This window comes from Mustela lutreola, chromosome 8 (genome assembly GCF_030435805.1).
Source record: "Mustela lutreola isolate mMusLut2 chromosome 8, mMusLut2.pri, whole genome shotgun sequence".
NCBI classification, from domain to species: domain Eukaryota; kingdom Metazoa; phylum Chordata; class Mammalia; order Carnivora; family Mustelidae; genus Mustela; species Mustela lutreola.
Genome location: NC_081297.1, coordinates 14,792,457 through 14,818,462, shown reverse-complemented (window position 1 = coordinate 14,818,462; position 26,006 = coordinate 14,792,457). Strand labels below are relative to the sequence as shown.

General features: G+C 37.9%; 1 protein-coding gene across 11 annotated transcripts in view; it reads left to right on the top strand.

Annotated features, from left to right (window-relative positions):
• The window catches only part of ANKRD26 (ankyrin repeat domain containing 26), a 154,232-nt gene that overhangs the window by 65,604 nt on the left and 62,622 nt on the right, over positions 1 to 26,006 (top strand). For 8 of the 11 annotated variants that reach the window (XR_009356486.1, XR_009356485.1, XM_059183842.1 and 5 more), the window contains 4 exons: positions 5,726 to 5,893; positions 18,704 to 18,737; positions 19,399 to 19,540; positions 25,211 to 25,424. The exons of 1 other annotated variant lie outside the window; for it this stretch is intronic. Coding sequence is in view for 8 of the 10 variants with exons in the window: in XM_059183842.1 (XP_059039825.1) it covers positions 5,726 to 5,893; positions 18,704 to 18,737; positions 19,399 to 19,540; positions 25,211 to 25,424 (558 nt within the window). In the remaining 2 variants the exon portion in view is untranslated. Of the gene's footprint in view, positions 1 to 5,725; positions 5,894 to 18,703; positions 18,738 to 19,398; positions 19,541 to 25,210; positions 25,425 to 26,006 lie in introns of those variants that run through there. 2 more of the 11 variants (XM_059183838.1, XM_059183846.1) reach the window with 2 other exon arrangements.

Sequence of the window (26,006 nt, the reverse complement as noted above, 5' to 3'; positions counted from 1 at the left end):
TTTGACAGAGAGAAATCACAAGTACACTGAGAGGCAGGCAGAGAGAGAGAGAGAAGGAAGCAGGCTCCCTGCTGAGCAGAGAGCCCGATGCGGGACTCGATCCCAGGACCCTGAGATCATGACCCGAGCCGAAGGCAGCGGCCTAACCCACTGAGCCACCCAGGCGCCCACATCATTATTGTTTTGATATGCATTTCCCTGATGAATAGTGATGTCGAGCCCATTTTTTGGTCCTGTTGGGTATTTGAATATCTTCTGAGGAAAGCTGTCTATTAAGATGCCTTGCCCAGTTTTTAATTGAATTGTTTTTCTGCTGTTGAATTGTATGAATTTCTTATATATTTTACATATTAACCTTTTTTCAGATAGTGTGGTTTACACATATTTTCATCCATTCTGTAGGTTGCTTTTTCATTATGTTCTTGTTTCTGCTTTGTTTTTTAGATTTTATTTAAATTCAACTTAGTTAACATATATTGTATTATTAGTTTCAGGGGTAGAATTTAGTGATTCATCACTTGCATGTAACACCCAGTGCTCCTCACAAGTGCCCTCCCTAATGCCCACCACACAGTTAGACCATCTTCCCACCCACCTCCCCTCCAGTAGCCCTGTTTCTTTCCTCTCCTTGAGTCCTTACAGTTTGCTTCCATCTCTGTTTTTATCTTATTTTTTCCTTTCCTTCCCCTATATATTCAGCGTAAATGGAACTAGAGTATTGCTCGTTTCTTTTGCAGTGCAGAAACATTGCTTGTTCCACTGTTTTTGCTTTTGTTGCTTGTACTTTTGATGTCACATCCAAAATCATTGCCAACATCAATGTCAGGGAGATTTCCCCCTGTTTTCTTGTAGGAGTTTTATGGTTTACGGTTATATATTTAAGTCTTTAACCCAGTTTTGGTTAATTTTTGTGAGTGGTATAAGTTAGGGGTCCGGTTTCATTCTCTGCATGTGAATATCCAGTTTTCTCAGGATCATTTATTGAAGAGATGATCTTTTCTTCCTTGAGTGTGCTCAGCTCCATCATCAATTTTAGTTGATTAGATCCATGGGTTTATTGTCCGGTTCTTGATTCTGTTTTTTTAGGGTTTTTAAATTTTTTTTTTTTTATGAACGGTTATCCTATTTTGATTACTATACCTTTGTAACAGTTTGAAAACAGGAATTGTGGTGCTTCCAGCTTTGTTCTTTCCCAGGATTGATTGCTTATTTGGGGTGTTTTTTGTTCCATGTAAATTTAAGGATTCATTTTCCTATTTCTCTGAAAAACATTACTGGAATTTTGACAGGGATTGCGTTGAATCTACGAGTGGCTTTGAGTCATGAGATATTTAGTGTTGATTTTTCTAATCCATAAATAATGAGCTATCTTCCTATTTGTGTATCTGATATTTCTTTTATCAAAGTCTCATAGTTTTAGTGTATATATCTTTCACCTCGTTGGTTAAATTTATTCCTAAGTATTTTGTTCTTTTTGATGCTTTTGTGAATGGCATTTTAAAATTTCTTTTTCAGATTTTTTTGGTTCATGTATAGAAATGTAACGGATTTGTATATGTAGATTTTGTATGCTTCATCTTTGCTAGTTTTAACAGCTTTTTGGTGGTGTCTTCAGGGTTTTCTATATGTAAGATCATATCCTCTGCAGACAATGACAGTTTGATTTCTTCTTTTCTGATCTGGATGCCTTTCATTTTTTTATCTAGTCTGATATTGAATACGAGTGGTAAATTGGACACCTTTGTCTTATTCTTGAACTTAGAGGAAAAACTTTCAGTGTTTTGCCACTGAGAATGATGTTAGCTGTGGGTTTTTGTATGTGGCCTTAATTATGTTCAGGTATGATACTTTGGTACCCACTTTATTGAGAGTGTTTATCATGAAAAGATGTTGAATTTTGTCAAATGTTTTTTCTGCATATATTGAGATGATCATATAATTTTTTTTCATTCTGTTAATATTTATCAAACTTACAGATTTGATTTGATTTCTGTAGGATAATTTTGCTCAGTAAAGTATTCTTGGTTGGCAGTTCTTTTCTCTCAGCATTATTTTTTAACGATTTGATTTATTTATTTGACAAAGAGAAAGAGATCACAAGTAGGCAGAACAGGAGGCCTAGAGAGCGGGGGAAGGACGCTCCCCACTGAGCAGAGAGCCCAATATGGGGCTTAATCCCAGGACCCTGAGATCATGACCTGAGCTGAAGGCAGAGGCCCAGCCCACTGAGCCACCCAGATACCCCTCTCTCAGCATTTTGGAAGATACACTCCCATTCTTCTCCTGGTATGTAAGGTTTCTGCTGAGAAATTGCTAATAGCCTTATGGGGGTTCACTTGTAGGTGACAGGATTCTTTTCTCTTGCTGCTTTTGTGATTCTCTCTTTGATTTTTATTTTCAACAGTTTTATTATAATGTGTTTTGGAGAAAATCTCTTTACGTTGAATTTATTTGATGACTGAGCTTCAAAAACTTGGATTCCAAATGTTTCTCCAAGTTTGAGAGTTCTTACCCATGACTTCTTTAAGCCTTATGTCTTTTTCTCCCTCTCTTCTCCTTCCGGTACTGCAGTAATTTACATGTTGTTTCTTTTAGTGGTATCCTGTAGTCACATAGGCATTTCTCACTCTTTTTCTTTCTTTTTTCTTTGTTCTCCACTGATTGGATAATTTGAAAGTTTTAAAATTTAAAAACTTTAAATTCACAGTAGTTTTTTTGGATGCATTTTCATCTCAATGATTTCTTTTCTTTTTTCTCTCTTTTTTAAAAGATTTTATTTTTATTTGTTTGACACAGAGAGAAAGATCACAAGTAGGCAGAGAGGCAGGCAGAGAAAGAGGGGGAAGCAGGGAGCCTGATGCCGGGCTGGATCCAAGGACCCTGAAATCATGATGGGAGCTGAAGGCAGACGCTTAACCAACTGAGCCACCCAGGTGCCCCCTGTCAGTGATTTCTATTGCTTTTTTTCATTTCATTCACTGTATTATTCAGCTCCAGAATTTTTTAGTTCTTTTTTAACTATTTCCAGCTCTTTTTTTAAAAAGTACATATTTTATTTATTCGAGAGAGAAAGCGAAAGAGATCAAATTGGGGGAGGGATAGAGAGAGGGAGAGAGAATGTCAAGCAGACCTGGGGCTTGATCCCACAACCCTGAGGTCATGACCTGGGCTGAAACCAAGGGTCAGACACTTAACTGACTGAACCACCCAGGTGCCCTTCCAACTCTTCATTAAACTTCTCATTTTGTTCATCTAGTATTTTTCTCACTTTATTAAACTGGCTTTTTTTTTTTTTTGAAAGATTTTGTTTATTTATTTATTTATTTTAGAGCATGTGTGTGAGCCAGGCGAGTAGCAGAGGGAGAGGGACATGCAGACTATGAACTGAGCATAAGCCCGATGCAGGGGTGGATCTCATGACCTTGCGATCATGACCTGAAACAAAATCAAAGGTCAGGCGCTTAACAGACTGAGCCACCCAGGCGCCCCTGAATTGGCTTTTTGTGTTTTCTTGTAGCTCACTGAGTTTCCTTAAAACTGCTATTTTGAACTCTTTTTTGGATAAACTATTGATCTTCATGTGTTTGAGATCAATTACTGGAAGATTATTGTGATCATTTCATGGTATCATATTTCCTTGACTTTTTATATTTGAAGTTTTACATTGCTGTCTTTGCATTTGAAGTAGTCTTTAATGACTACCTTTTCAGTGTGTCCAAACCCGATTTTTTTTTTGTTTGTTTGTTTTTGTTTTTTTTTTTTTTTTTTGCTCTGGTGGTGTGCTGGAACTTTACTGTATGAAATCTGGTTTTCCAAAAAGACCCTCTCTTCAATGGGTGATTATCTAAGACAGTGTTTTCCAGGGGCTCCTAGATGTGGTTGAGAGGAAGGGGCTGGAGCCAGTGTATGACTGTATGTATTGCTGAGTCCACAGCTGGGACTCTAGTGAGTGTGCCTGTTATCTGATGCATGGGTAGACAAGAATTTTCCTAGGTCCCTTGTTTATGGTGCTTGGTTCCACAGCTCCTACAAAGAGGTCCACAGCCATTTTGTCACCACAAAGACATTGTATTGTAATTGTGTATTTATCTGACTTTGAAGCAAGGGATGTGTATTTTCTTACATATGGCTGGACTTGATAACTGTTCTGTGAACTAATAAGTGAATTGAGATGGATAGCAGAATTTTACAAAAAATTGTTTTTTTAAAATTCTTTGCCAGTAAAATTATTAGAAAACATTGGCTTTTTAAAATTTTTTTTAAAAGATTTTTTTAAATTTAATTTTTTTCCAGTACTACAAGATTCATTGTTTATGGACCACACCCAGTGCTCCATGCAATATGTGCCCTCCTTAATACCCACCACCAGGCTCAACCAACCCCCCACCCCAACCCTCCAAAATCTTCAGTTTATTTCTCAGAATCCACTGCTCTCATGGTTTGTCCCCCCTCCGATTTCCTCCAACTCATTTTTCCTCTCCATCTCCCAATGTCCTTCATGTTATTCCTTATGCTCCACAAGTATGTGAAACCATATAATTGACCCTCTCTGCTTGACTTATTTCACTCAGCATAATATCCTCCAGTCCTGTCCATGTTGATACAAACATTGGGTATTCACCCTTTCTGATGGAGGTGTAATATTTCATCGTATATATGGACCATATCTTCTTTATCCATTCATCTGTTGAAGGGCTTTTTGGCTCTTTTCCACAGTTTGGTGATTGTGGCCATTGCTGCTATGAACATTGGAGAACAGATGGCCCTTCTTTTCACTACATCTGTATCTTTGGGGTAAATACCCAGTAGTGCAATTGCAGGGTCCTAGGGAAGCTCTATTTTTAATTTCTTAAGGAATCTCCACACTGTTCTCCAAATTGGCTGCACCAACTTGCATTCCTACCAACAATGTAACAGGGTTCCCCTTTCTCCACATCTTCTCCAACACTTATTGTTTACTGTCTTGTTGATTTTGGCCCTTTTAACTGGTATAAGGTGGTATCTCAATGTGGTTTTGGCTTGAATCTCCCTGATGGCTAGTGATGATGAACATTTTTCATGTGTCTGTTAGCCATTTGTATGTTTTCTTTGGAGAAGTGTCTGTTCATGTCTTCTGCCCATTTTTTGAAGTGATTATCTGTCTTGTGTGTGTTAAGTTTGAGGAGTTCTTTATAGATCTTGGAAATCAGCCCTTTATCTGTAGTGTCATTTGTGAATATCTTCTCCCAATCCGTGGGTTGTCTCTTTGTTTTGTTGGCTGTTTCCTTTGCTGCGCAGAAGTTTTGATTTTGATGAAGTCCCATTTTTGGTGAAATGATGAAGTTCATTTTTGCTTTTGTTTCCTTTGCCTTTGGAGGCCTGTCTTGAAAGAAGTTGCTGTGGCCGATGTCGAAGAGGTTACTGCCTATGTTCTCCTCTAGGATTTTGATAGATTCCTGACTTACATTCAGGTCTTTTATCCATTTTGAGTTTATCTTTGCGTATGGTACCAGAGAATAGTTGAGTGTTTATTTGAGAGAGAGAGAGAGAAAGAGAGAGCAGGAGAGGGGGAATGGTCATAGGGAGAAGCCGACTCTCTGTGGAACTGAGAGCTTGATATGGGACTTGATCCTGGGGCGTTGGGATCATGACCTGAGCCAAAGGCAGTGGCTTAACCAACTGAGCCACCTGGCACCTGAAAACATTGGCTTTTTAATGGATATTTTAACTCGATTTTTAAAAATAGTGATCCTGCTTTGGATACAAAGGAATTAATGAAAGGGGAAAAAGAAAAACAAACATCAAAAGAATCTGTGATTATACCAAGGTTTGAGAAAGCCCCTTCTCTAACTTCTCGTCCACTACAAATGAATGATGACAGCACTTCAAGTGGAATGGATCAGGATGAAGGAAGGTAAAATCTACAAATTCTTTATTTTCCTCTGAAGGAATTTTAACACTGATTACTTTTTATGGAAATAAAATGCTATAGTGTAGGGACAGGAGAAGACAAGAAATACTCAAGTATATCAGACACATTGCTTGAAAGGTTAAGATGAGGACAAGTGATTTTGACAAGGAGCAGTTTCAACAGTCACCGTGGATGCTGGACTGTAATGAATAAGTATAAAGAACTCGAGGGGAGGAGTCAAGATGGCGGAGAAGTAGCAAGCTGAGACTGCTTCAGCTAGCCGGAGATCAGCTAGATAGCTTATCTAAAGATTGCAAACACCTGAAAATCCATCGGCAGATCGAAGAGAAGAAGAACAGCAATTCTGGAAACAGAAAAACAACCACTTTCTGAAAGGTAGGACCGGCGGAGAAGTGAATCCAAAGCGACGGGAAGATAGACCCCGGGGGGAGGGGCCGGCTCCCGACAAGCGGCGGAGCAACCGCGCACAAAATCAGGACTTTTAAAAGTCTGTTCCGCGGAGGGACATCGCTCCAGAGGCTAAACCGGGGCGAAGCCCACGCGGGGTCAGCGTGGCCTCAGGTCCCGCAGGGTCACAGAAGGATCGGGGGTGTCTGAGTGTCGCAGAGCTTGCGGGTATTGGAACGGGAAAGCCGGCTACAGAGGCAGAGCCGACAGTAAGCTCGCAGCTCCGTGTTACCTTGAACCGGTCGCAGGCTCGGTGAGCTCGGGGCACGGCCGGAGGTCAGGCAGACGGGAGTAACTGGGCGCTGTTCTCTGAGGGTGCACTGGGGAGTGCGGCCCTGGGCTCTCGGCTCCTCCGGGCCGGGGACCAGGAGGCCGCCATTTGTATTCCCGTCCTCTGGAACTCTACGGAAAGCGCTCAGGGAACAAAAGCTCCTGAAAGCAAACCCGAGCGGATTACTCACCCCGGCCCCGGGTAAGGGCGGTGTAATTCCGCCTGGGGCAAAGACACTTGAGAATCACTACACCAGGCCCCTCCCCCAGAAGATCAACAAGAAATCCAGCCGAGACCAAGTTCACCTACCAAGGAGTGCGGTTTCAATACCAAGGAGAGCAGCAGAATTCCAGAGGAGGAGAAAGCCAAGCACGGAACTCATGGCTTTTTTCCTGTGATTTTTTTTAGTCTTGCAGTTAATTTAATTTTTTCTTCTTCATTTTTTTTTTTTTTTCTCGCCTTCAGGTAAAATTTTATTTTTTATTTTATTTTTTTAATTTATTTTTTATTTTTTATTTTTTTTAACTGTTACCTTTTTCTTTTTTAACGATTTTTTAATAGTTTATCTAATATATATATATATTTTTTTACATTTTTCTTAGGTGTTTTCTTTTTTAAAAAAAAATTCTTTTCTTTTCTTTTTTTTTTTTTTTTTTCTTTTTTCTTTCTTCCTTTTTGAACCTCTTTTTATCCCCTTTCTCCCCACTCACGATTTTGGATCTCTTCTAATTTGGCTAAAGCATATATTCCTGGGGTTGTTGCCACCCTTTTAGTATTTTACTTGCCCCTTCATTTACTCTTATCTGGACAAAATGACAAGACGTAAAAATTCACCACAAAAAAAAGAACAAGAGGCAGTACCGAAGGCTAGGGACCTAATCAATACAGACATCGGTAATATGTCAGATCTAGAGTTCAGAATGACAATTCTCAAGGTTCTAGCCGGGCTCGAAAAAGGCATGGAAGATATTAGAGAAACCCTCTCGAGAGATATAAAAGCCCTTTCTGGAGAAATAAAAGAACTAAAATCTAACCAAGTTGAAATCAAAAAAGCTATTAATGAGGTGCAATCAAAAATGGAGGCTCTCACTGCTAGGATAAATGAGGCAGAAGAAAGAATTAGTGATATAGAAGACCAAATGACAGAGAATAAAGAAGCTGATCAAAAGAGGGACAAACAGCTACTGGACCACGAGGGGAGAATTCGAGAAATAAGTGACACCATAAGACGAAACAACATTAGAATAATTGGGATTCCAGAAGAAGAAGAAAGTGAGAGGGGAGCAGAAGGTATACTGGAGAGAATTATTGGGGAGAATTTCCCCAATATGGCAAAGGGAACGAGCATCAAAATTCAGGAGGTTCAGAGAATGCCCCTCAAAATAAATAAGAATAGGCCCACACCCCGTCACATAATAGTAAAATTTACAAGTCTCAATGACAAAGAGAAAATCCTGAAAGCAGCCCGGGAAAAGAAGTCTGTAACATACAATGGTAAAAATATTAGATTGGCAGCTGACTTATCCACAGAGACCTGGCAGGCCAGAAAGAGCTGGCATGATATTTTCAGAGCACTAAACGAGAAAAACATGCAGCCAAGAATACTATATCCAGCTAGGCTATCATTGAAAATAGAAGGAGAGATTAAAAGCTTCCAGGACAAACAACAACTGAAAGAATTTGCAAATACCAAACCAGCTCTACAGGAAATATTGAAAGGGGTCCTCTAAGCAAAGAGAGAGCCTACAAGTGGTAGATCAGAAAGGAACAGAGACCATATACAGTAACAGTCACCTTACAGGCAATACAATGGCACTAAATTCATATCTCTCAATAGTTACCCTGAATGTGAATGGGCTAAATGCCCCTGTCAAAAGACACAGGGTATCAGAATGGATAAAAAAACAAAACCCATCTATATGTTGCCTCCAAGAAACACATTTTAAGCCCGAAGACACCTCCAGATTTAAAGTGAGGGGGTGGAAAAGAATTTACCATGCTAATGGACATCAGAAGAAAGCAGGAGTGGCAATCCTTATATCAGATCAATTAGATTTTAAGCCAAAGACTGTAATAAGAGATGAGGAAGGACACTATATCATACTCAAAGGGTCTGTCCAACAAGAAGATTTAACAATTTTAAATATCTATGCCCCCAACGTGGGAGCAGCCAACTATATAAACCAATTAATAACAAAATCAAAGAAACACATAAACAACAATACAATAATAGTAGGGGACTTTAATATTCCCCTCACTGAAATGGACAGGTCATCCAAGCAAAAGATCAGCAAGGAAATAAAGGCCTTAAATGACACACTGGACCAGATGGACATCACAGATATATTCAGAATATTTCATCCCAAAGCAACAGAATACACATTCTTCTCTAGTGCACATGGAACATTCTCCAGAATAGATCACATCCTCGGTCCTAAATCAGGACTCAACCGGTATCAAAAGATTGGGATCATTCCCTGCATATTTTCAGACCACAATGCTCTAAAGCTAGAACTCAACCACAAAAGGAAGTTTGGAAAGAACCCAAATACATGGAGACTAAACAGTATCCTTCTAAAGAATGAATGGGTCAACCGGGAAATTAAAGAAGAATTGAAAAAAATCATGGAAACAAATGATAATGAAAATACAACGGTTCAAAATCTGTGGGACACAACAAAGGCAGTCCTGAGAGGAAAATATATAGCGGTACAAGCCTTTCTCAAGAAACAAGAAAGGTCTCAGGTACACAACCTAACCCTACACCTAAAGGAGCTGGAGAAAGAACAAGAAAGAAACGCTAAGCCCAGCAGGAGAAGAGAAATCATAAAGATCAGAGCAGAAATCAATGAAATAGAAACCAAAAAAACAATAGAACAAATCAACGAAACTAGGAGCTGGTTCTTTGAAAGAATTAATAAAATTGATAAACCCCTGGCCCGACTTATCAAAAAGAAAAGAGAAAGGACCCAAATAAATAAAATCATGAATGAAAGAGGAGAGATCACAACTAACACCAAGGAAATACAAACTATTATAAGAACATACTATGAGCAACTCTACGGCAATAAATTTGACAATCTGGAAGAAATGGATGCATTCCTAGAAACATATAAACTACCACAACTGAACCATGAAGAAATAGAAAGCCTGAACAGACCCATAACCAGTAAGGAGATTGAAACAGTCATTAAAAATCTCCAAACAAACAAAAGCCCAGGGCCAGACGGCTTCCCGGGGGAATTCTACCAAACATTTAAAGAAGAACTAATTCCTATTCTCCTGAAACTGTTCCAAAAAATAGAAATGGAAGGAAAACTTCCAAACTCATTTTATGAGGCCAGCATCACCTTGATCCCAAAACCAGACAAGGATCCCACCAAAAAAGAGAGCTATAGACCGATATCCTTGATGAACACAGATGCGAAAATACTCAACAAAATACTAGCCAATCGGATTCAACAGTACATTAAAAAGATTATTCACCACGACCAAGTGGGATTTATTCCAGGGCTGCAAGGTTGGTTCAACATCCGCAAATCAGTCAATGTGATACAACACATCAATAAAAGTAAGAACAAGAACCATATGATACTCTCAATAGATGCTGAAAAAGCATTTGACAAAGTACAACATCCCTTCCTGATCAAAACTCTTCAAAGTGTAGGGATAGAGGGCACATACCTCAATATCATCAAAGCCATCTATGAAAAACCCACCGCAAATATCATTCTCAATGGAGAAAAACTGAAAGCTTTTCCGCTAAGGTCAGGAACACGGCAGGGATGTCCATTATCACCACTGCTATTCAACATCGTACTAGAGGTCCTAGCCTCAGCAATCAGACAACAAAAGGAAATTAAAGGCATCCAAATCGGCAAAGAAGAAGTCAAATTATCACTCTTCGCAGATGATATGATACTATATGTGGAAAACCCAAAAGACTCCACTCCAAAACTGCTAGAACTTATACAGGAATTCAGTAAAGTGTCAGGATATAAAATCAATGCACAGAAATCAGTTGCATTTCTCTACACCAACAGCAAGACAGAAGAAAGAGATATTAAGGAGTCAATCCCATTTACAATTGCATCCAAAACCATAAGATACCTAGGAATAAACCTAACCAAAGAGACACAGAATCTATACTCAGAAAACTATAAAGTACTCATGAAAGAAATTGAGGAAGACACAAAGAAATGGAAAAATGTTCCATGCTCCTGGATTGGAAGAATAAATATTGTGAAAATGTCTATGCTACCTAAAGCAATCTACACATTTAATGCAATTCCTATCAAAGTACCATCCATCTTTTTCAAAGAAATGGAACAAATAATTCTAAAATTTATATGGAACCAGAAAAGACCTCGAATAGCCAAAGGGATATTGAAAAAGAAAGCCAACGTTGGTGGCATCACAATTCCGGACTTCAAGCTCTATTACAAAGCTGTCATCATCAAGACAGCATGGTACTGGCACAAAAACAGACACATAGATCAATGGAACAGAATAGAGAGCCCAGAAATAGACCCTCAACTCTATGGTCAACTAATCTTCGACAAAGCAGGAAAGAATGTCCAATGGAAAAAAGACAGCCTTTTCAATAAATGGTGCTGGGAAAATTGGACAGCCACATGCAGAAAAATGAAATTGGACCATTTCCTTACACCACACACAAAAATAGACTCAAAATGGATGAAGGACCTCAATGTACGAAAGGAGTCCATCAAAATCCTTGAGGAGAACACGGGCAGCAACCTCTTCGACCTCTGCCGCAGCAACATCTTCCTAGGAACAACGCAAAAGGCAAGGGAAGCAAGGGAAAAAATGAACTACTGGGATTTCATCAAGATCAAAAGCTTTTGCACAGCAAAGGAAACAGTTAACAAAATCAAAAGACAACTGACAGAATGGGAGAAGATATTTGCAAACGACATATCAGATAAAGGACTAGTGTCCAGAATCTATAAAGAACTTAGCAAACTCAACACCCAAAGAACAAATAATCCAATCAAGAAATGGGCAGAAGACATGAACAGACATTTCTGCAAAGAAGACATCCAGATGGCCAACAGACACATGAAAAAGTGCTCCATATCACTCGGCATCAGGGAAATACAAATCAAAACCACAATGAGATATCACCTCACACCAGTCAGAATGGCTAAAATCAACAAGTCAGGAAATGACAGATGCTGGCGAGGATGCGGAGAAAGGGGAACCCTCCTACACTGTTGGTGGGAATGCAAGCTGGTGCAGCCACTCTGGAAAACAGCATGGAGGTTCCTCAAAATGTTGAAAATAGAACTGCCCTATGACCCAGCAATTGCACTATTGGGTATTTACCCTAAAGATACAAATGTAGTGATCCAAAGGGACACATGCACCCGAATGTTTATAGCAGCAATGTCCACAATAGCCAAACTATGGAAAGAACCTAGATGTCCATCAACAGATGAATGGATCAAGAAGATGTGGTATATATACACAATGGAATACTATGCAGCCATCAAAAGAAATGAAATCTTGCCATTTGCAACAACATGGATGGAACTAGAGCGTATCATGCTTAGCGAAATAAGTCAAGCAGAGAAAGACAACTATCATATGATCTCCCTGATATGAGGAAGTGGTGATGCAACATGGAGGCTTAAGTGGGTAGAAGAATAAATGAAACAAGATGGGATTGGGAGGGAGACAAACCATAAGTGACTCTTAATCTCACAAAACAAACTGAGGGATGCCGGGGGGAGGGGGTTGGGGAGAAGGGGGTGGGATTATGGACATTGGGGAGGGTATGTGATTTGGTGAGTGCTGTGAAGTGTGTAAACCTGGTGATTCACAGACCTGGGGATAAAAATATATGTATATAAAAAATATATGTTTATAAAAAATAAAAAATTAAAAAAAAAAAAAAAAAAAAAAAAAAAGTATAAAGAACTCCCTCGAGAATTTTTTTAAGGTTTTATTTATTTATTTGACAGATGGAGATCACAAGTAGGCAGAGAAGCAGGCAGAGAGAGAGGAGGGGGAAGCAGGCTCCCTGCTGAGCAGAGAGCCTGATGTGGGGCTTGATCCCAGGACCTTGGGATCATGACCTGAGCTGAAAGCAGAGGCTTTAACCCACTGAGTCACCCAGGAGACCCTCCTTAGAGAATTTTTATGGGGAAAGGTAATAGAGAAATGGATGATAACTGAAAAAGACTGTGGAGTTCAAAGGAATTTTCTCTATTTTTTAATTTTAAGATGGGAGCTTTTTTTTTTTTTTAAAGATTTTATTTACTTATTTGACAGCGAGAGATCACAAGTAGGCAGAGAGGCAGGCAGAGAGAGAGGAAGGGAAGCAGGCTCCCTGCTGAGCAGAGAGCCCGATGTGGGGCTCGATCCCAGGACCCTGAGATCATGACCTGAGCCAAAGGCAGCGGCTTAACCCACTGAGCCACCCAGGCGCCCCTAAGATGGGAGCTTTTAGAGTACATTTGTATGCTCCTGGAAATGATCCAATAGCGATAGACATGGTTATTTGTTTTAATTTTGTTCACATTTCCAAATGTTACAAAGCTTATTGATTGTATTATATTCTTTTAAAGATTATATAGTAATTGTCCTTAGTACTCCTATTCATGTACTTTTTAAAAAAATTTATTTGACAGAGAGAGATCACAAGTAGGCCGAGAGGCAGGCAGAGAGAGAGAGGCAGGCAGAGAGAGAGGATGGGAAGCATGCTCCCTGCTGAGCAGAGAGACCAATGTGGGGCTCGATCCCAGGACCCCGGGATCATGACCTGAACCCACTGAGGCTTAACCCATTGAGCCACCCAGACGCCCCCTATTCATGTACTTTTGTGTGAAGAAGTTGTTTATTCAGAATTGGTTCCATAGTAGAGTATTCTCATATAATTGAATATGCATATACTATCATTTGTTGATTTTAAAATATACGTATAATAGTAAGTATACAAACCATAGGCCATTCTGAATAGAACTAATCATTCCTTGATAATTTTAGATATTCAGTGCCTTTGACAGTATCATGAATAGCTATGGTTTTATTAGATACTTTGAAGTGTCTGCTTATATTAACTTAATATTTGTTTAGATTCTGGGGGAAGGGGAAAGATTTTATTTATAATTGAAAAATAAACTATTAATCTGTCATAGATTATTACTTTTGTTTTATAAAGTTCTAAATTACAAAAGCCATGATTCCTGTGCCAACAGTGTCGTTGACACATATATAGTGTGCTCACTAAATGTATGTTCGTGAATAAACAGTTGAATGAATATATGAATGCCCATTGATCAACTTCTTTAGAAGAAGCAAATCTTTAGTTGTTTGAAAGTAGATTTTCAATATTGTGTATGTATGGAGTCTTTTTATTTAAAAAAATTGGTTAACATCCTTAGTTCACCTACCAAGGAGTGCGGTTTCAATTCCAAGGAGAGCAGCAGAATTCCAGAGGAGGAGAAAGCCAAGCACGGAACTCATGGCTTTTTTCCTGTGATTTTTTTTAGTCTTGCAGTTAATTTAATTTTTTCTTTTTCATTTTTTTTTTCTTGCCTTCGGGTAAAATTTTTTTTTAACTGTTACCTTTTTCTTTTTTAACGATTTTTTACTAGTTTATCTAATATATATATATTTTTTCTTTTTTACATTTTTCTTAGGTGTTTTCTTTTTTAAAAAATTCTTTTCTTTTCTTTCTTTTTTTTTTCTTTTTGCTTTTTTTTTCTTCCTTCCTTTTTGAACCTCTTTTTATCCCCTTTCTCCCCACTCACAATTTTGGATCTCTTCTAATTTGGTTAAAGCATATTTTCCTGGGGTTGTTGCCACCCTTTTAGTATTTTACTTGCCCCTTCATCTACTCTTATCTGGACAAAATGACAAGACGTAAAAATTCAACACAAAAAAAAGAACAAGAGGCAGTACCGAAGGCTAGGGACCTAATCAATACAGACATCGGTAGTATGTCAGATCTAGAGTTCAGAATGACAATTCTCAAGGTTCTAGCCGGGCTCGAAAAAGGCATGGAAGATATTAGAGAAACCCTCTCGAGAGATATAAAAGCCCTTTCTGGAGAAATAAAAGAACTAAAATCTAACCAAGTTGAAATCAAAAAAGCTATTAATGAGGTGCAATCAAAAATGGAGGCTCTCACTGCTAGGATAAATGAGGCAGAAGAAAGAATTAGTGATATAGAAGACCAAATGACAGAGAATAAAGAAGCTGAGCAAAAGAGGGACAAACAGCTACTGGACCACGAGGGGAGAATTCGAGAGATAAGTGACACCATAAGACGAAACAACATTAGAATAATTGGGATTCCAGAAGAAGAAGAAAGAGAGAGGGGAGCAGAAGGTATACTGGAGAGAATTATTGGGGAGAATTTCCCCAATATGGCAAAGGGAATGAGCATCAAAATTCAGGAGGTTCAGAGAACGCCCCTCAAAATCAATAAGAATAGGCCCACACCCCGTCACCTAATAGTAAAATTTACAAGTCTCACTGACAAAGAGAAAATCCTGAAAGCAGCCTGGGAAAAGAAGTCTGTAACATACAATGGTAAAAATATTAGATTGGCAGCTGACTTATCCACAGAGACCTGGCAGGCCAGAAAGAGCTGGCATGATATTTTCAGAGCACTAAACGAGAAAAACATGCAGCCAAGAATACTATATCCAGCTAGACTATCATTGAAAATAGAAGGAGAGACTAAAAGCTTCCAGGACAAACAACAACTGAAAGAATTTGCAAATACCAAACCAGCTCTACAGGAAATATTGAAAGGGGTCCTCTAAGCAAAGAGAGAGCCTACAGGTGGTAGATCAGAAAGGAACAGAGACCATATACAGTAACAGTCACCTTACAGGCAATACAATGGCACTAAATTCATATCTCTCAATAGTTACCCTGAATGTGAATGGGCTAAATGCCCCTGTCAAAAGACACAGGGTATCAGAATGGATAAAAAACAAAACCCATCTATATGTTGCCTCCAAGAAACTCATTTTAAGCCCGAAGACACCTCCAGATTTAAAGTGAGGGGGTGGAAAAGAATTTACCATGCTAATGGACATCAGAAGAAAGCAGGAGTGGCAATCCTTATATCAGATCAATTAGATTTTAAGCCAAAGACTATAATAAGAGATGAGGAAGGACACTATATCATACTCAAAGGGTCTGTCCAACAAGAAGATTTAACAATTTTAAATATCTATGCCCCCAACGTGGGAGCAGCCAACTATATAAACCAATTAATAACAAAATCAAAGAAACACATCAACAATAATACAATAATAGTAGGGGACTTTAACACTCCCCTCACTGAAATGGACAGGTCATCCAAGCAAAAGATCAGCAAGGAAATAAAGGCCTTAAACGACACACTGGACCAGATGGACATCACAGATATATTCAGAACATTTCATCCCAAAGCAACAGAATACACATTCTTCTCTAGTGCACATGGAACATTCTCCAGAATAGATCACATCCTCGGCCCTAAATCAGGACTCAATCGGTATCAAAAGATTGGGATCATTCCCTGCATATTTTCAGACCACAATGCTCTAAAGCTAGAACTCAACCACAAAAGGAAGTTTGGAAAGAACCCAAATACATGGAGACTAAACAGTGTCCTTCTAAAGAATGAATGGGTCAACCAGGAAATTAAAGAAGAATTGAAAAAAATCATGGAAACAAATGATAATGAAAATACAACGGTTCAAAATCTGTGGGACACAACAAAGGCAGTCCTGAGAGGAAAATATATAGCGGTACAAGCCTTTCTCAAGAAACAAGAAAGGTCTCAGGTACACAACCTAACCCTACACCTAAAGGAGCTGGAGAAAGAACAAGAAAGAAACCCTAAGCCCAGCAGGAGAAGAGAAATCATAAAGATCAGAGCAGAAATCAATGAAATAGAAACCAAAAAAATAATAGAACAAATCAACGAAACTAGGAGCTGGTTCTTTGAAAGAATTAATAAAATTGATAAACCCCTGACCCGACTTATCAAAAAGAAAAGAGAAAGGACCCAAATAAATAAAATCATGAATGAAAGAGGAGAGATCACAACTAACACCAAAGAAATACAAACTATTATAAGAACATACTATGAGCAACTCTACGGCAATAAATTTGACAATCTGGAAGAAATGGATGCATTCCTAGAAACATATAAACTACCACAACTGAACCAGGAAGAAATAGAAAGCCTGAACAGACCCATAACCAGTAAGGAGATTGAAACAGTCATTTAAAATCTCCAAACAAACAAAAGCCCAGGGCCAGACGGCTTCCCGGGGGAATTCTACCAAACATTTAAAGAAGAACTAATTCCTATTCTCCTGAAACTGTTCCAAAAAATAGAAATGGAAGGAAAACTTCCAAACTCATTTTATGAGGCCAGCATCACCTTGATTTCAAAACCAGACAAGGATCCCACCAAAAAAGAGAGCTATAGACCGATATCCTTGATGAACACAGATGCGAAAATACTCACCAAAATACTAGCCAATAGGATTCAACAGTACATTAAAAGGATTATTCACCACGACCAAGTGGGATTTATTCCAGGGCTGCAAGGTTGGTTCAACATCCGCAAATCAGTCAATGTGATACAACACATCAATAAAAGAAAGAACAAGAACCATATGATACTCTCAATAGATGCTGAAAAAGCATTTGACAAAGCATCCCTTCCTGACCAAAACTCTTCAAAGTGTAGGGATAGAGGGCACATACCTCAATATCATCAAAGCCATCTATGAAAAACCCACCGCAAATATCATTCTCAATGGAGAAAAACTGAAAGCTTTTCGGCTAAGGTCAGGAACACGGCAGGGATGTCCATTATCACCACTGCTATTCAACATCGTACTAGAGGTCCTAGCCTCAGCAATCAGACAACAAAAGGAAATTAAAGGCATCCAAATCGGCAAAGAAGAAGTCAAATTATCACTCTTCGCAGATGATATGATACTATATGTGGAAAACCCAAAAGACTCCACTCCAAAACTGCTAGAACTTATACAGGAATTCAGTAAAGTGTCAGGATATAAAATCAATGCACAGAAATCAGTTGCATTTCTCTACACCAACAGCAAGACAGAAGAAAGAGATATTAAGGAGTCAATCCCATTTACAATTGCATCCAAAACCATAAGATACCTAGGAATAAACCTAACCAAAGAGACACAGAATCTATACTCAGAAAACTATAAAGTACTCATGAAAGAAATTGAGGAAGACACAAAGAAATGGAAAAATGTTCCATGCTCCTGGATTGGAAGAATAAATATTGTGAAAATGTCTATGCTACCTAAAGCAATCTACACATTTAATGCAATTCCTATCAAAGTACCATCCATCTTTTTCAAAGAAATGGAACAAATAATGCTAAAATTTATATGGAACCAGAAAAGACCTCGAATAGCCAAAGGGACATCCTTGAATTATTATTTACAATTATAGCTAAAATGGTATACTAATAGATTCATTTGCTATCAGATACTTAAAAAACACTTAAATTATTACTTTCATCACATACTGTAAAACGTGTGTTTTGAAGGCACATTTCCTGGATTGAATTCTGGGTCTACTCCTGACCACCTGCACTGGCTTTGGGAAGTTACTTTTTTCTGTGCCTCATTTTCTTCCTGTGTAAAATACCTAATATAATTACCTCCATTTATAAGATTATTGTGAGGTTTAAAATACCTTTAAAACATTTAAAGTTTTCATAATAATGCATAGTATTTACACAGTAGATCCTCAAAACACTAATATCATGATTATTAAAAAAGGATTTCATTCATATAAGAACTTAACTTGCACTTTCCAAATAGTTTTTAGAGCCAGTAAAAACTTGTTTTTATTGAAAATGACAACAAAAAATGTGGTATATTTCTTTGTATCAAATAATGCATGTAACATTATGATTTTCCTTTGCTTTTTGTCTGTTTGATCTAAATTTAATGCTCTGTTAAGATTATTAATAATATAGATAAGATTTAGATATTCTTTGTATTTTAAGTATTTAATATTTGCCTGAAAAGAATTTTTTTTTTTTTTAGACCTGCAAAGAAAACATCTAGTGAAGCGGAAGAGGTAAAAAAAAATACACACACACACACACAATATTATTTCATTTATTAATTTTTAAATTTTTATTTTATTATGTTTTTTTAGCATCAGTAGGTAATTCTTTTATTTATTCATTCATTTATTTATTTATTTTTATTTTTATTTATTTATTTTTAAAAAGATTTTATTTATTTATTTGACAGATCACAAGTAGGGAGAGAGGCAGGCAGGAGAGGAACAGAAGCAGGCTCCCCACTGAGCAGAGAGCCCGATGCGGGGCTCAATCCCCGGACCCTGAGATCATGACCTGAGCTGAAGGCAGAGGCTTTAACCCACTGAGCCACCCAGGCGCCCCTATTTTTATTTCTTTTCAGCTAACAGTATTCATTGTTTTCGCACCACAAATCATGTTTATCAGAAATATTATTCCATGGTAAAAAATCACTTTCGGAATGGTATAGTAAAAAAAGAGAATATCTGCCTTTGTTGTACAGATATTTACTTTGAAAAAGTTGTTCAGAAACACTAGTTACTGATAAAGGTCGTTTTGATAAAAATCAGTCCTTTTGAAAGTACCTTTTCTTTGCTCTTATAAAAAGATACGGCTGTTTATCTAATCTCTCTACACTTACTATATTTTATCAATATTTAGGGGACATTTTGAAGTAGTATTATTTATTTGTAGGTCAAAAAGCAAATTGATTCTGTGGATGACCTTGATGACTTAACTCCGTCATCTGAAACAATTTCAGAGGATTTCCACATGCCTTGCTCTAATTATATGATTTGCATGTCGCTAATTGAGCAGCATGGCATGGATTGTAAAGGTAAGACCATTGTGAAGCCTTTGTATGTACATTACTATAGTAATATGTGCACTTTTTTCTAGTGCTGTACCATACAACACTGATGTGTTATAGAGCTACTCATCTCAGAAATACATTTTATATGAAAATAGAGAAATGTTGAATACTTATAGCCAAAGAGCTGTAATTTCCACTGTGTTTTTCATCATGGGAATGGCACACCTGATATGTGTTAACTCTCCTCTTCTGTGCCTTCACCCAAGGTCAGGTTACCACTATATTTGTCCTAGAATACTGAAACAACCTCAGGACTGTTTTCCCTGTCATTCCACCTCCCAGAATCTTGGTCTACTCTGCAACCATAGTTACCATATATTTTTAAAAATTTATATTTCATCACATGACCCACTTGCTTAAAGCTTAGCTATTACTTCTCATCGTTCTAGGGTGAAAGACCACAATTTTCAGCTTCATCTTTCATATCCTTCTGTCTGTATCTCAGCCACTGTTTTAGATATTTTTTCTTATAATAGAGCTTTTCCTCCTTAACAGCTTAAGTTAGGGCAACTGCACATGTATGAAGTGTATAATTTGATAGTTTTGACATATGTATATGCATATGAACCATAACTGTAATTCAGACAGGTAATAACCCTTAAGTCTCATGTCTCTTTGTATTCCCTCATTATGAAACTGCCGAATGGTTTTCTAAAGTAGTTGCACCATTTTCAGTTCCCACCAGCAATGTCTGAGAGTTCTGATTTCTCCCTATATATTCATGTCCCTATATATTCATTGTCAGTTTTTTAAATCTTTGATGTTCCAATGGGTCTATAGTATATGTATCATTATGGTTTTAATAGACATTTCCCTAATAACTTACGATGTTGAGCATATCTTTGTGGGCTTATTTGCTATCTGTATATCTTCTTTGAACTGTCCAAATCCTTTGTCATTTTAAAAATTAGACTTTCTTACCTGTTGAGTTTTGAGAATTCTTTTTATATTCTAGATATACATAGATATACATATTCTAGATAGTTCCTTTATCACCTGTAATTTTTTTGCCAATATTTTCTCCCAGTCTGTGACTTTTCATTTCTCAGCAGTATCTTTGGAAGAGCCGTTTTTCTTTTTGATGAAGTCCAGTTTCTACCTTTGTTCTTTTATGGATTTTTGCTTTTGGTGTTCCTATCTGAGAAATCTTTGCCTAACACTAGGTCAGAGGTTTTCTCATGCTTTCTTTTAGAAGTTTTGCAGTTGAAGAACAAAGTTTTATTGTTTTAGATCTTACATTTAGATCTGTGATCCATGAGATCCAGTTTGTATTTTTTTTTTTTTTAAGATTTATTTATTTATTTGACAGAGTGAGAGAGCATGAGCAGGGGGAATGGCAGGCTGAGGGAGAGGGAGAACCAGGCTCCCTGCTGAGCAGAGAGCTGGACATGGGACTCGATCCCAGGACCTGTCATGACCTGAGCCGAAGGCAGTCACTTAACTGACTAAGCCATGCAGGTGCCCCCATTTTGAATTCTTTTTTAATTTATGATACAGGGTATGGGTCCAGGTTTATTCTTGAACTTGGTAAGTTTACTTATTAGTTTTAGTAGCTTCTTAAAACATTCTGTCAAAATTTTCTACATAACCAAAGTTTATCAAACTTTTTTAAACTACTGTTTTACTAATTTTTTAAGGTGGAGCTAGAGGTCATCAGTTTGAGACTTTTCTTCTTTTTTAGTACATACATTTAGTGCTATAAATGTTCATGTGAGTGCTGCTATTGCAGGATTCCAGAAATTCTAATGTGTTATAAGTTCATTTCCATTCAGTTCAGAATATTTTCTAATTTCTTTTTTCTTTACCTCTTTGACCCAGGGGTTATTTAAAGATTTTATTTATTTTAGAGAGAGAGAGAGAGAGCGAACATGAGCTGGGGGGAAGCAGACTCCCCTCTAAGCAGGGAACCCAGTTGGGGCTTGATTCCAGGACCCTGAGATCATGACCTGAGCCGAAGACAGACACATAACTGACTGAGCCACCCAGGCTCCCTGACCCAGGGTTTATTTAGATGTGTGTTAATTTGTTTGCAAATATTTGAGTATTCTCCAGAGATATTTTTATTCTTGATTTCTAATTTGATTTCTTTGTGGTCACAAAACACACTCTTATGACTTTAGTTCTTTTGACTTACTCCTTTTATTATAATTTATTTTATGACCCAGAATATAGTCTTTTTCGGCAAGTGTTCCATGGATGCTTGAGAAGAATGGTGGCATTCAAGTCTACTATGTCCTTGCTGATTTTCTGCCTACTGAAATCTCAGACTGTAATTGTGAATTTGCTTGTTTCTCTGAAGTTCTGTCAATTTTTACTTTATGTATTTTGAACCTATTAATAGATGCATAAACATTTAGGTTTATTATGCTTCCTTTAGTTGACCCTTTTATCATTATTAAATGAACTTATTTATTGCCACTGATGTTTTTTGCTTCGAAATCTATTTTGTCTGGTATTAATGTAACCGCTCAGGCTCAGCTTTCTTTTGCCAAGTGTTCGTGTGGTCAATTATATTTCTGGCCTCTTAACACGTTTGTAGTTTTTACAATTAAAGTGCATTTTTTATAGGTGGCAGATAGCTGGGTCTTCCTTTTTTTTTTTTTTTTTAAAGATTTTATTTATTTATTTGTCAGAGAGAGAGCGAGTGAGAGCGAGCATAGGCAGACAGAGTGGAAGGCAGAGTCAGAGGGAGAAGCAGGCTCCCTGCGGAGCAAGGAGCCCAATGTGGGACTCGATCCCAGGACGCTGGGATCATGACCTGAGCCGAAGGCAGCTGCTTAACCAACTGAGCCACCCAGGCGTCCCAACTGGGTCTTCCTTTTTTATCCATTTTGACAGTCTACCTTTTCATTGAGGCTTTTAGACCATTTTCATTTAATGTGATTATTGATGTAGTCGATTTGAATCTGTCATCATGTTGTTTGACTTCAATTTGTCCTTTCTGATCTTCATTCCATTCTCTTCTTTTTCTGATTTCTTTTGGATTAATCAAGTAATTTTTATGATTTAGTTTTATTTATGTGTGTATATGTATGTATGTATTTTGCTTACTAGCTATAACTCTTTAGTTTTGCTATTTTGGTGATTAGAACCTAAAGTATATGACTTAAGCCTCATAGTCCTCCATCTAGTAATGTTATAACACATCATATGTCGTTTAAGAAAATTATAAAGGTTTACTTCCTTTGCCAGATCCTTCTGGATCTGTGGGTTTATAGTTTTCATTAAGTTTAGAAAGTTTTTGGCCATTTTTTCTTTTCTTTTTTTAAAATATTTTATTCATTTATTGGAGAGCGAGAAGGAGGGAGAGAGAGAGTGCAGGAGCCAGGGGGGAGGGGCAGAAGAAGAGGGATAGGCAGACTCCCCTGTAATCGGGGAGTCCAACACTGGGCTTGATCCTAGGACCCTGAGATCATGAGATCATGACCTGAGCTGAAGACATATGCCCACTGACGAATCCACTCAGGTGCCCCGTCATTTTTTCTTCGAATGTTTTTTCTAGTTCCTTTCCTCTGCCTCTTTGGGGAATTGTATATTAGCTACTTGAAGTTTTCTCACAGTTTTCTTTTCTTTTTTTTTTTTTTTAAAGGTTTTATTTATTTTATCAGAGAGAGAGAGGGGGAGAGAGTGAGCACAGGCAGACACAATGGTAGGCAGAGGCAGAGGGAGAAGCAGGCTCCCTGCCGAGCAAGGAGCCTGATGTGGGACTCGATCCCAGGACGCTGGGATCATGATCTGAGCCGAAGGCAGCTGCTTAACCAACTGAGCCACCCAGGCATCCCTTCTCAGTTTTCTGATGTCAAATTTCAGTCTTTTATTTTGAGCTGTCTAATATGTGTTTATTCCAGTCCACTGTCTAATACGTGTTTTTCATGTCTGACATAATTTACATCTCTGTAAGTGCTATTTGGTTTTTTAAAAATTAGCTTGTATGCCTCTGCTTACCTTTTTATGCTTTCTTTGGAGTTCTAGCTCAGTTAATGACAAACAGTTTGATCCTTTCCCATCCTGCTCTTATGAATTGTTAGGTGAATCCAGAGTAGTGTTCAGCCTAGAGCTCATAATTCCCCACTGCTGAGGCACGACCTACTTACTCTATTCATTGTGCTGTGGGTTATGAGTTTTTACAGCATGGATAATGGGGATAAGATACTGCCCCTGGTGCCATATGAGCTCCAGGCAGGGTTTCCTCTGCTCTTTCCAGATGGATCTTTCCTCGGTCACAGGAAATTTCCTTACGTGCATGCATTGGTTATTACTCTTCTGATCTCCAGGATTCTTTCTTTGTTCTGCTTTCTCTCGCCAGTGCTTTGACCTCTGGTCTCATCTGTCTTAGTTTCACCAGACTCAGTTTCATCACCTGAACTTGGGGAGTCTGGTAGAATCTATCTCAGTTTTTTCACCTGTGTCATGGCCTGGAAATTGTCCCAAGGCAGTGAGCTCAGGTATGTGTTAGGCTAACTTGTGTTTTCAGGGATCATTGTCCTTCATTGCCTGAATTCCTTTTTCTTGAAAATGATTTTATTTTATTTTTTTTTTTTTAAAGATTTTATTTATTTACTTGAGAGAGAGACAGTGAGAGAAAGCATGAACGAGGAGAAGGTCAGAGGGAGAAGCAGACTCCCCATGGAGCTGGGAGCCCGATGCGGGACTCGATCCCGGGACTCCAGGATCATGACCTGAGCCGAAAGCAGTCGTCCAACCAACTGAGCCACCCAGGTGTCCCTTGAAAATGATTTTAAAGTGTATTTTACCTGTTTTTTGTTTGGCTTTTTTCGGGTAGGAAGATATATCAGTACCTGTTACTCCATCTTGGCCAGAAGCAGATTGCAATAGAACTTTGGCACATGCTGTAGACTGTCTTTAATGCTCTCCTTCCTCGTTTGCTCACATGCTTCCCTCTCCTCCTTCATTTCTCAGAATAGTTCCTCAGGGAAATCTTCCCTTCTTATCATAGATCAAGTTATGTTATGTGGTCATAGAACTCTTTTATTATAGGAACTATCTGAATTTATAATTGCGTTCTCCTTCACTAGACTTTAAGCTAAATAAAAGCCAGAGATCTGCAGAGCTTAGTGTAATATGTTTTGCTTTTTAAAAAATTTTATTTATTTAAGAGACAGAGTGCATAAGCAGGGGGAGGGGCATAGGCAGGGGGAGAAGCAGACTCTCCACTGAGTAGGGAGCCCAATGTAGTGTTTGATCCCAGGACCCTGAGATCATGACCTGAGCTGAAGGCAGATGCTTAACCTACTGAGACACCCAGGCATCTCAGTAATATATTTTATATTGAAATCATTCAATATATATTTGTTTAATGTATGAATGAGTGGATGTGAAAGCATATAGTCCTTCATATGCAAGAAGTACTCATATATTTTATTTCTTTTTCTTTTTTAAATATTTAACTAATTTATTGGAGAGAGAGCATGACCGGGGAGTGGGAGAGAACAGAGGGGGAGGGAGGGAAGGGGGAAAGAATCTCAAGCAGACTCCATGCTGAGTGGAGCCCGATGCAGGGCTTGATCGGACAACTCTGGGATTATGACCTGAGCTGAAACCAGATGCTTAAACCAGCTGAGCCACCCAGGTGCCCTATATATTTTATTTGCTTTTGTTTTTTCTCTGATATAGATTCTGTCAGTTTACTGAAAATCCAGGATATGGTACTTTCATATGAAAGATTAATAGAACTTAAAAAAAATCACTGTGGACAACTTAAAAGAAAAAATAAAAAAATGGAAAATAAGGCTAATAGACTACAAAAGGAGCTGTCAGAAACAAAAGAAGTGATATCGAAGTTGGAGCTTCAAAAAGTAGAATGGGAGCAAGAACTCTGCAGTTTGAGGTATGATATCTTGGTTTTAAGGAAATACTTGAACTATTTTCTTTTTCTTTTTTTTTTTTAATAGGCTCCACACCCAATATATGTGGGGCTTGAACTCAAGAGTCGCATGTTCTACCAGTTGAGCCAGCCAGGCACCCCTTGAATTATTTACTTTTATCTACAGATGCGTAGAAGTTTTGAAATTGCTAACTTACCTTCTGGGATTTTATAGGGAAGAAAATGTCTTTAGTATTGTGAAGTATGAGATTCTTCGTAATAATACAGCAAGTTCTTAACAGTGAATACTTTTAATAATTTAATGAATATTCCAAATCACAATTTTAATGACCATATAGAAATCCACCATGTGGAAACCTCATTATTTACCAAATTGAATTTTGGATCCCCCTCCATTTTCTATACTTCAATTAATGCTTTAAGGAATGTCTTTTATATAAATCTGTTTCTACATTTCTGGTTACTTGGAATAAATTCTTCAATGTAGTGTTGTTTACTTAAAGTATAAAAATTTTTAAAGAAGGTCTTTGATCCTATTTTTAAATTGTTCTCAGGGAATTTTATATTAATTTTTATGGTCATCAA